General features: G+C 41.1%; 1 protein-coding gene across 1 annotated transcript; it reads left to right on the top strand.

The window, feature by feature from the left end:
* Nucleotides 1-2,698: 2,698 nt before the first annotated feature.
* K441DRAFT_541948 (salicylate hydroxylase) lies at nucleotides 2,699-3,976 on the top strand (the record flags this gene model as incomplete). The annotated part of the gene is made up of 1 exon (XM_067642672.1): nucleotides 2,699-3,976. One exon carries the CDS (start codon nucleotides 2,699-2,701, stop codon nucleotides 3,974-3,976), a length of 1,278 nt encoding a protein of 425 aa, XP_067508310.1.
* Nucleotides 3,977-12,153: the final 8,177 nt, after the last annotated feature.

Genomic DNA, 12,153 nt, shown 5'->3' with positions numbered 1-12,153 from the left:
TAATAATATAGCCGTTAATTATAAGGGGATTTACAGTAGGATTCTAGCTGCGATTAAGGGCTTTTTTAATTAAATACTAAAGGGATCGACGCTTAATTTTTGTAATATTTTTAATTTAATTTAAGGTAGCTTCTATAGCCTTTATAGCCAGGGCCTGGGCCCTAGTTATAATCTCATAGAAGACTATAGTTAGTTTAATAATCTTAAAGCTTAGGAAGAGTTATAGGTTATTATTTATATGATTATGCGATTTTAGTGGCGCTAGTGTCGGTGTAATAAAGGAGTTAAGGGTACAGATGAATTCTGCTGGTTCTATTTTGGGGCGGTCAGAGGGCGGTAAGTCAATTTTCCTAATTAGGAAGGTGCAAATTTAGATATTAGCGACCTCCGTATGGTCTGAGAGACTTTTACAGACTTTATTAAGCGACGCGACTTGTTTTATATATAGAGCAGTCACCCTTTTTAACGAAATTAATCTACACCCCCACAACAGCTATTATCTTAGAAATACCGTTAAATTAATCCGCAGAAGCAGCTCTATAATTGATGAATATATCTACCCTATTAGCCCCCGCGATATCAAGCAGAAAGCGCCGCCGAACGGGCGATTCGCCGACTTAGGCTCTGCACGAGGCTCTGCACGGGGCTCTGCACGAAGCTTTGCACGAAGCTCTGCTCGAAGCTCTACTCGAAGCTCTGCTCGAAGCTCTGCTCGAAGCTCTGCTCGAAGCTCTGCTCGAAGCTCTGCACTAAGCTCTCCACTAAGCTCTGCACGAAGCTCTGCACGAAGCTCTGCACGAAGCTCTGCACGAAGCTCTGCACGAAGCTCTGCACGAAGCTCTGCACGAAGCTCTGCACGAAGCTCCGCACAAAGCTCCGCACAAAGCTCTGCGTACGGAGGCTCTGCACGAATCCGTATACGGAGGCTCTGCACGACGGCTCTGCGTACGACGGTTCTGCGTACGGCGGTTCTGCGTACGACGGTTCTGCGTACGACGGCTCTACTACGGAGGTTCTATATGAAAGCTTTGTGCAGAGCTTCGTGCAAAGCTTCGTGTAGGGCTTCGTGCAGAACTTCGTGCAGAGTCTCCGTACGCAGAGCTTCGTGCAGAGCTTCGTGCAGAGCTTCGTACCGAGCGCCCGTACGCAGAGCTTTGTGCGGAGTTTCGTGCAAAGCTTCGTGCAGAGCTTCGTACAAAGCTTCGTGCGGAGCTTTTATACGCGGAGCCTCTATACAGCCTACCTAAACAATAACTACCTAAGGTACTCCATATATCCGTAATACAGATATATAAACAAAATAGCCTTATTAATCTTATATAGCTTCTACCTCTCTATATAATAGAATTTAGTAGTTGGCATATAATAAGGTTTTAGTAGGTATATTATACAATAACGCGGACCCTATATATCCGCTAGGCTATAATAGGTTCTTTAGGGTAGCTATTATAGATCTATATAGGTTTTATATATATTAGCTAGCGTTTAATAAAATTATATAGAGTTCTACAATCCTTAATAATGCGTTTTTTTTAGGGAAAATAAGCACGAGACCTAAGAATACCTAAGTAATAAAAATTATATAGCCTAAAAGCCTAGGTTCTGTTATATAATTAATAAACTTTAGAAAAGGATATAAAATACTAGTGTTGAGTTATTTTAATATCCGCAACCTCCGCAATGCGGATATTGTCGGAAAACGTAATAAACGTTGTGAATGTGGCTCAGACGTGATTCTGGTGGTTTCGCACAAACGTAGTTAGTCAGCTTGCGGACCGATTGAAAATCCGCACCAACAGAATCACGTCTGAGCTTGCTGAGGTAAGCTTCTAAGGTAAATTTTAGACCATGCCGATATCGAGATCCCGGGAGCATTTGGCGAACTTAAACTTCATATCTCTCCTGAATCAGGGTATATTTATGAGATTGAATTCGCAGCTGCTCAACACTACGTGGTAAGACAAACCTCAATCTGAAACAGCACTCGTTCTTCCTGGATTGATAATGTCTTCCACGGCTTCTGTCCACTCTGCCAAAGAGGTGCCCCAGCCGAGCGGGCTCTGCCAGTCGAGACAGTCGACGAATATGAAGATGCCGAAAAGAATTTCCAGCCAAAGTCCCTCAAGTGGGCGGTTATCATTGGCATGTATCTGTCGATTTTTCTTATCGCATTGGTAAGTTTCGCCGTATAACTCCAGACTTACATGTCGAGCTTACACGCCAGTAGGATCGAAATATTATTACAGCGGCCATTCCACGCATCACCGACGAATTCGACTCGCTCCAGGACATCGGTTGGTATGATAATGTCTACATGTTGACTGCCGCCTGTTTTAATCCCATTTCTGGCCGCGTCCATCAGCTTTAATTAGAATGCGCAGGCTCGGGACCGAAAGCAGAAAAGAGTGCTTCGAACGCCCGAAACCCCGATCGGCGGCGGGCGGCCAGTGTGAATCCGGTAGGCTTGCCGCCGAATTTAGGGTCCGGTCGGGGTTTACTACAACCCGAGTCGCTATGAGTTTATAATGTCGCGATGCCTCTTACCGTCGACAATCAATGGCGTCCATCACAACCTTTCAAAGCAAGCCATTTTCAGACATAGAACCAACAAGCACCAGACACAAAAACCACACCCCCACTCACGACCCGCGCCCTTTCACATAGAGGTCAAAAAATAAACCTTCCTCCCACGCGCAATATGCCTATCTTCCAACCTCGAATTGCCATCGTCGGCGGCGGCCCCTCGGGCCTGGCGCTTGGCCAGCTGCTACATCAGCGCGGCATCCGCGCCACCATTTACGAGTTGCGAGCCAAATCCACGCAGGAGGAGCTCGCCAAACCGTCCGGCATGCTAGACCTACACGAGGAGTCCGGGCTGACGGCGATGCGTGAATGCGGCTTGTGGAACGGCTTCCAGGCGGCCGTGGGAGATTGCTCTGAGTCGATGCGCGTCATCAACCCCGATGGCGTTGTGTTGCACACCGACGAGGGCGAGCTCGCGTCCCGCCCAGAAATTGCGCGAAACGCACTCACCAATTTGCTTATCCAGAACGTTCCCTCAGACACTATCAAGTGGAACCACAAGATCACGACCGTCCGGAGCGACCACAACGCGACCACAGGAGCGACCGAGATCACATTTGACCTCGGCGTAAACGGTGCCGCGGCGTATGACTTCGTCGTCGGCGCCGACGGCGCGTGGTCCCGGATCCGCAAGCTGCTATCGGACGCTCAGCCCTTCTACAGCGGCGCGCAGTACGTGACGGCGACGGTGAGGCACGTCTCGACCAAGTACCCGCACCTAGTCGAGCTCAGCGGCTCGGGCACGCTCTGCGCTCTCGGCGGCGGCAACGCAATCATGACCCAGCGTGGCCCGCAGGATTCGATCCAAGTGTACGCGGCTGTGAGCACGCCGCACGAGCACTGGGCCGCGGCCGCCGGGCTGAAGGGCAAGACGGCCGCCGAGGTTAAGACGACGCTCTTGGGCGACGACAAGCTGTTCCGCAAGTGGGCGCCCGCGCTCCAGGACCTGCTCGCCACGGCGTGCGACGAGGAGACCAAGGACAACCCCGGCTGCGAGGCTGACATCAAGCCGTACTACATGCTCCCCGTCGGCCACCGCTGGGAGCACCGAACGGGCGCGACGCTGATCGGCGACGCGGCCCACCTGATGACGCCGTGGGCCGGTGAGGGCGTCAACCTGGCGCTCTGGGACTCGCTGGATCTGGCACACGTGCTGGCGGCAGTGCCCGAGGCCGCGGACGCCGCGGCGTGGCAGGCCGCGCTGGAGCCGCGGATGCGCGAGTTTGAGGAGGCCATGCTAGCGCGGGCGCAAGTCAAGGCAGAGGAGACGGTCAGGAACAAGGACATGTTTTTGAGCGAGAACGGTGCACAGGCGATGGCGGACTTCTTCAAGATGTATGAGGACATAGCGGCTGCTGGCCACAAGGGCAGTAAAATGGAAACGGTTTCTTGATATCAGAGATTAAGTCAGGTTTGACCAGATGGGGTCTGGCATAAAACGAACTGGGCTCTGAATGATTTGTGGCTCCATGATGTTAGCGTTTAAAAACTAGAATAGAATCACTAATAAGTCATGTAAGTTGCTCGACAAAACGGGGTTTTCTGCTTTCGGTTGTGATCTCTGAAGTCGGGTCGGCGCTTTGCGATGCCGATCCTACAGTCCCTCGTCAAAAGTCTCCGTGCGAGCGCCTTTTTCAGACAACTCGCCTTGCTAAATTACTATATAATAACCACATAATTAATTCTAAAGCTATAAAAATTACTTTAAGCCCGTATTATATGCAAAATCCAGCTATTATACCCTTTTTTAAAATTGAAAACCTATAACTCTTTTAGAAATCCTATTAATTCTTTACTAAAATCTAAAATATATAATATATATTTTTGTAACGGAATCCCCCGGGAGGTACATATCCGATGAGACGGTAGGAGGTTTCATCTATGTCCCGTCTATGTTCCAAAAGACACAGTCAGACAGGTTAGGGGCGAAGGGTTTTACTAGCGTCTCGGAAGGAACATATAGGAAGCTGGTTCCCCTCTAGAGAAGAACCAGCGATTAGTCTCTGAATAGAAGTGGTCAGAAGCATTTGTCCTTCAATACGTGAAAACTCATTCTACCTTCTACTTACCTTCGACTTACCTTCTACTTACCGGTGACACTGTCGATTAGATAATTATACGTTCCGGTCAGGCTGGCCTCTTACAATTTTCTACTACTAAATATTAAAATTATTTTTTAAAAATTTAACATCTTATAGATATTTGCATTTACTATACCTTTTTTTATTTAAACATTTATTTTAAAAGTGTGAAAGTTTATTATATCCCTTTAAACCCTTATTTTTTCAAATTTATATAGGAAATTGCATTTTTTTTAACTCTTTTTTAAGGTTATAACCTTATAATAATTTTTTATACTTTTTAAATAAAAATTAAAGTAGAGAGAGTTTAGGTAAAAGCAAATTTCTATAAGATATTAGATTTTTAAGAAATATTTTTAATATCTAGTAACGTATTCCACCACCGAGCCGGCAGAACCACCGAGCCGGCAGATTTTTCTTAGCACGACCAACACTATATACAAAAGGCAATGCATTAACAAAATAATACTAATCTATCTCAGCAAGAAGGCAGGATTGATCTAGCACTTTAGGCCTATACCTTAGGCTATTTTCGGAGCATACCACGCGCTGCAGATGCTTTTAACGTACGATATTAGCGACTCTATAATCGGCTTCACGGAATTACATCACAACCACAAATACGGCTAAACTGCCTAAAGCTTACGGCGACTGAAGAGCAGACGATCGTATAATATATACTCAACCTAGATTCGCGAGGGTTTGCACCCTGGCTGTATAAGGTAGCAGATATGGCAGATAAACTGTTAACTACGCGTAGTGGGATACTAGTAGGTAAGAACTGGCCTATATTACGGACGCTTTAAGTACGATACTACGACTACTAGGAGAGGAGTCGGAAGAAGCTAGTTGGTTAATTCAAGCACGGTCTAGGATGGAGCCGATAGAACTATATGACGAGAAATAGTAACCGAGGTCACATAATGTGCTACGTATTAAACGAGAGGAATAAGAGGAACTTACGTACCTTACGTATAAGACGTACGTTACGTATAAGAAGGATTTTATAGGAGTATAGTTGTGTATTTAAGGACCCTTAATCCCTACCTAGATAGTTCCTTCCTTGTAGTAATTCTCAGAATATAATTAGAGTTAATCTATTAGGCAACCACTCTACTAGTTATTATTCGTTATTAACTTTAACTTACTTTACCTATATACCTAGCCCAATAACGAGCCCACCGTAGTTCCTGCTATAAGGTTCTATTATATAATTACTACCTAGTTACGGTAATAAGTATAGAAAGTTAAACAACATACCACTAAAAGCAGCCACTACGACGCTATTAACGGCGGCAACTACTTTAAGGTTAGGTAACGATACTAGTATAGTAAACACTAACTTACAGTAACCTATAACGGTTGGACAATTATAAGAGATAGTTAACCAGTTAACAGAAAATAATGCGGCGTTAGAAAATAGGATTAATGGAATAGGCGCAGTAAAGGTTAAGTTACTATTGATTAAAAGGTACTTAGGAGAGAGATTAAAGCTTAAAGGATTCCTTATATAAATGTACTTTAAGGTAGTATAGGAAGGAGTAAAGCTGGCAACACCTATAGATCAAATAGCCTATATAGGACTATTCTTAACAGAAAGGGCACTTAAATAGTTTAAGCTTTACCTTATAGAGATATAAGCGAATAGCATAATAACCACTAACTAAGAGGTATAGTTTATGTTCTTAAGCTAGAATGGATTCGTAGAACGACTTATATAAATATTTAGAGACCCAGAGGCAGTAACCACGGTGGAAAGAAAACTCTAAAATATTATATAACGAACCTTAGCAATTAAGTATATAACGCAGTTCTAGACGTTAGTAATATAAGTAAAGTAGAATAATAGGGCGCTTATGGCACAGTATAAATAAGGACTTAAGGCTAAAGTTTAGGACGTAATTATCCTAATAGAAGATGTGGATACCCTAAGGGAACTAATAGATTAGGCGATTAAGATTAATAATTAGATCTACTAAAGGGAACAGGCTAAGAGAGGTTAGGATAGAGTTCTATAGTTATATAAGGCGCAGAGTATATAATAATAAAAGCTAAGTTAAAAACTATGGTATGGCGCAGAGCTAATAGACCTAAGTAGTATTAAAGAAGCCTATAAGAGATAGAGTAAACCGTAAAAACCTAGAGGATAAGAATTAAGTAATTAAAGGTTTAAGGAGCAGAGGCTAAACCAGGGATTTTAGCAGTAGAAGACGTTTAGGCGGACTCTATAGCAAGAAAAATGGTTTAAAGAAGGAGCTTATATAAATTGCGGAAAATAGGGTTATTACGTTAGAGACTATAGAAGTAGGCAGAGTTACTATATAGTAAAAGGTATAAGACTAGCAGACGATATATACGTATAGAGGGACGATAATATACTACGAGGAACAAAAGAATATTTAATTAAAAGTTTTGCGTTTTATTATAATAACGTATACCGAATTTATAAAGACGCTAAGTATAGCGTAAGCTATTAGCTATAAGAGCTAGCACCTATAGGATATAGAGGAACCAACGAACTAGCTCGCAGATTAGATATTAAGGACGATGATTTTAACGTAGGCGAAGCATTCTATAACAATAAGGCAATAAGGGCCGTTTACTGGAAACAAGTAGACCTTAGAGATGTTATACTAGAGGTAGAAGATAATTCCACTATAGAATAGGGAATATTAGTAGGGATTAAGACCCCACTAGATATAATATCTATCGCTTTATAAGACATAAGAGAAGTAGGATAGTAAACTACTTCGGCACTTAATAAAGGCAAAAGGCTAAAGGCTTAAGATTCTTAAGATAAGATGCGAGACGACTAAGATTCTTAAGAAGAGATGAGGTAAGCTTAAGGACCTATAATAGACGATAACCGATAGAGTAGAGTAACGGCTTAGTTTAGTAATATATAAATAAGCTTAGGACGAAGTTTCCTAAAGGCATAAGACTCTTAAGACGAGATAAGTAAGATTTAAGATTCTTAAGACAAGATAAGAATACTAAGTAAGCCTAGTTAGACTAAGGCTAGAGTAAAACTTAAGATAGAAGTAAGCTTAGGATTGAGAATTTAAAGGGGTTAGGAATTTGGGGTACAAATTAAAACACCTATAAGTAAGAGGTAAGGAGCTTCTTTATAGATTAGAGAATTTGCGGTATAAATAGTAATTAGACTAGAAGACAAATATATAGACCTAAAAGACTTACTAGTAGAATATAGTGTTCGGACTAAAGATTGAAAAGTTAATACTAAGATTAAGAAGCAAGATGTCACGGAACCCCACCGCAGGGGCCTCCATAGGAGAGCCCCGTGCTCTCGCGCACACCTCGCGTACAGCTTATGTCAGCTACGCGTAGGTATATCACCTCCTTACGCCCTCGACCCTTACGATCGATCGCGCAACGTCTTNTAGACTCCTCNAATACATACGCTCTGTAGCCACTGCCCCCGTTCCATGACATTACGTTGCGCCTTTTTACCACCGACGCTTAGCCTATGACCAATTCCACGTCTCTGTAATACTGCAGGTGCTGCTAGAAGCAGCGTGTCTATAAATTACCTCACTTTATACTTCTAAGGAACCTATAATAGTAAGACAATATTTCTTACTAGCTATTATATTAAACCTAAAGAACAATCTAATACCTATACTTAACCTACAACGCCAATCAATCCCAAGAGAATTTGATTTATTAGCCCTAACCCCTAAGGAGATAAATACCGATAATGTTTTATCTTTTATTGACTATATAACTACGGACAAGTAAATAGAAGAGCTACTACCCATTAAAATCGAAATATAAGACGCCAAGACGTTTGTAAAAATGGTAGTATAAGACCCTAATAAATACTACCGCCTTTTATAGAACTACTACCTAAAGCTTATACGAGCTAAAATGCATACTACCTAAGATCGCGATATTATCCAAGACCTATAAGCTTGTGAAGCGCTCACTGATAATATACGTTAAGAAACCAAAGACGACCTCCGCGTGTCTAAACGTGACGTTTAACAGTTAAAGAAGAATAAGATTGCACTAATTACTACGGTTACTGAAAAAGAAGGTATAATTAAATACCTATAATCTTAGCTTAATAAGCATATTTGTAATAATACTAGATACCTCTCTACTATATATAACGCCACCTAAGTCTTTACGCCCCTAGTAACTTTACCTACTTAACGCTTAACGGAGGGTTAGCGCTAAGCAGCTTTACCTAATAGGAACCCCTACTAAAGCAGCAACGATAAAAGCTATAATAATTGGACCTAAACTGCTACCGTAGGATTTAATATACGCTACCTTAATCCCCTAGTCTTTTAAGGAGATTGTAAGGAATATAGCTACTAGAAGATGTAAATCCGCGAGAAACTAACTTAGAGCGCCTGCCTTTTTCTTATAGAAGATACTAAGATTAGCTATATTATTGGGCGAATAAAGGGTATACTATTTAATAGACTCTTTGCCTAATAGGAGACTAGTGGCCCCTAGAAGTGGCAGTTTTACTAAGAAGTTTTTAACAATCTTAACCTAATATACCGCGACTATAACCTACTGGCTACTAACCAAGCTAAACTACGTGCTCTAAAGATAAGCCCTACCGAATTATTTAATGAGTTTTATATTAAATTCAAGGAATACACTAAAGCCCTCGCTTAAGACGATACTAAAGACTAAGAGGATCTCCTTAAAAAAGTTACTTATCGCCTTAGTTACGTAGCCGCTAGCCATAACTACAACGATGTTTATGAGATAGTAGCAGCCCTATAGAAGATTAAATAACGACTAAATTAGATTACTACTGCTAACCTTTACTTAAAGACCTCTCTATAGAAGCCCTCTAGGCCTACTAAACCTACATATACTAAGCCACTAACGCCTACTACCTTAGGTGCCACTGGAGCTAACATTAACCTCTTTATACCAACCTTTCTGTAAAAACTCCTAGACGGAGAGCGCGAGCTACTCTAGAAATTAGGACGTTGCTATAGATGCCGTTAAGAAGGCTATTATCGCGATAACCTAAACTGCCTAATGGCTAGGTTTAGTACCTGCCGCCTAATACCTAACCTAATGCCCTAAACACCAAATACGTTATTATATGCTACTACCGTACAAAACGAAGATGTAGTAATAGTAGTAGAATCGGATATAGAAACGGAAAACACTAAGTCCTAGCCCTAAGTCGCGGGTTGGGACGCCCTAATAATGGAGGGATCTATATATCGGCTTGCTTAATAGATAACTTAGTAAAAATAAATAAACGGAAATAGATAGTTTTACCTATAATAGGAACTACTGCTATAAAATAATATAAAAGCCGTTCTATAATTAACTGCGGAGCTACTAACTAATTTATAGATACCTAACTTATGCGTACTTATAACCTACCTACCTTACCCCTTACTAAAGCCCACGCCCTATAACTTACTAACGGTAGTTATACCGTATAGAAGATTACCTACGTAGTATAACTCTACTTAGATATAAACGGGCACTAGGAAGAGCTCTGGGCCTATATTACACTACTTACTAACTACCCTATTATCCTTAGAATAAGCTAGCTCAAATAATACAACCCCGCCATTAACTAGGAAAAGAGAGAAGCAACCTTTAACTCTAAATACTATAGAGAGACTTGCCTAGGATATGGCTTAGCCGCCTCTATTTACTTACCAGGATATTAACCTAAGAAACCCCTTATTACCCCACCTATAACCAACTGCCACTATATAAGTGCCGCGGCCTTCTACCGTATAGCACGTAGGAAAGGCTAGACCGTTACTGTAGCTTCCTAATTATAACTATATAAGCTTAATAAAGAATAAAACTACGTCCTCTATAGTAATAGGATAGACATAGTTGACCTTTTAGAAGATAACGCCCCTGTGGAACTCCACAGACTTTCACCTTTAGACTTTAAGAAGTTTATAAAACTTAAAAAAGGACTTACCAACGAAGAACTCCGCAAGCTCCTCCCTAAGAGGTACTACGACTTTATCGACATATGCTTATAAAAGGGCGCAGATATACTCCCCCTATATTAACCTGATGACTATGCCATTAATATTAAATAAGGAAAAATACTACCTTATAAGAGACCCTACCTAATGTTAAAAGACGAACTTTTAGTTATAAGAAAGTATATCAACAAGCACCTTAATAAAGGGTTTATTTATCCCAGTATATTACTAGCAGCTGCCCCTATCCTTCTTACTAAGAAGCTAAGAGGAGGTATTTAATTCTACGTTAACTATAGAGGACTTAACACTATTACGATTAAAAACTAATACCTAGTACCGCTTATACGGGAGACCCTTAAGCGGCTTAGCCAAGCCAAAATCTATACTAAGCTTAATATTATCGCCGCCTTTAACTATCTTTAAATACGGGAAGGTAACGAATGGAAAACTGCATTCGTATTACGCTTTGGCCAATTTAAATATACCGTTATGCCCTTTAGCGTATATAACGGCCTAGGCACCTTCTAAAGCTATATTAATAACGCCTTATAGGACTACCTTAATAACTTCTGCTCCGCGTACCTAGACAATATACTTATTTATAATAATAACCCTTTTAAGTATACCGAACACGTTTAAAAGGTCCTACAGCGCCTTAGGGACGTAGGACTTTATATTAACTTAAAGAAATGCGAATTCTTAGTCATAGAAGTAAAATACCTTAAACTAATTGTTACCACTAAGGGTGTCCGTATAAACCCCAAGAAGGTACGCATAATTACTAAATAGTAAGCCCCTAACTGCATTAAGGACGTATAAGCCTTCCTCGGTTTCGCTAACTTCTATCAGAAATTTATATACAACTTCTTAGGCGTAGTAGCACTACTTATAGCAATAATGTAAACGAAGGGCCTTTCTGTAAAAGGAAGAAAAACGCACTTACGCTTTACCTAGATGCCCGAATATAAGAAGGCGTTCTAAGACCTTAAAAATGCCTTTACTAAAGCACCTATCCTAGCCCACTTTACACTAGGATGATAACTCTATCTTAAAACCAACTCCTTAGACCACGTTAACGTAGGCGTCCTTTCCCAAATAGGTGACGACGGTTTCCTTTACCTAGTTATATTTTACTCATCTAAGCTTATACTATAAGAGTGTAACTATAAGATCTATAATAAAGAACTCCTTATAATTATATAAGTGTTTAAAGAATTTTAACCAGAACTCTCCTTAGCAGAGCCCAACTAGCCAACTAAAGTCCTCACGAACTATTGTAACCTTAAGTACTTTATAACTATAAAGCAGCTAAACTAACGCCAAGCATATTAGAATAAGTTTCTCTCTAGTTTTAACTTTAAAATTGTATATAGATTAGGAGTATAAGGTACTAAGCCTAATAGCCTAACACGCCGCTTATAAGACCTTCCTTAGTCTAAAGATGACCCCTATAATTAGTTCCAATAATAGATAATCCTAAAAGCACGAAATTTGGCCCTAGGCATACTACCTACAATAGAGCCAACTATACC

This window comes from Cenococcum geophilum (genome assembly GCF_001692895.1).
Source record: "Cenococcum geophilum 1.58 unplaced genomic scaffold K441scaffold_6, whole genome shotgun sequence".
Classification (NCBI taxonomy): domain Eukaryota; kingdom Fungi; phylum Ascomycota; class Dothideomycetes; order Gloniales; family Gloniaceae; genus Cenococcum; species Cenococcum geophilum.
This window is presented reverse-complemented; position numbering and strand designations above follow the sequence as displayed.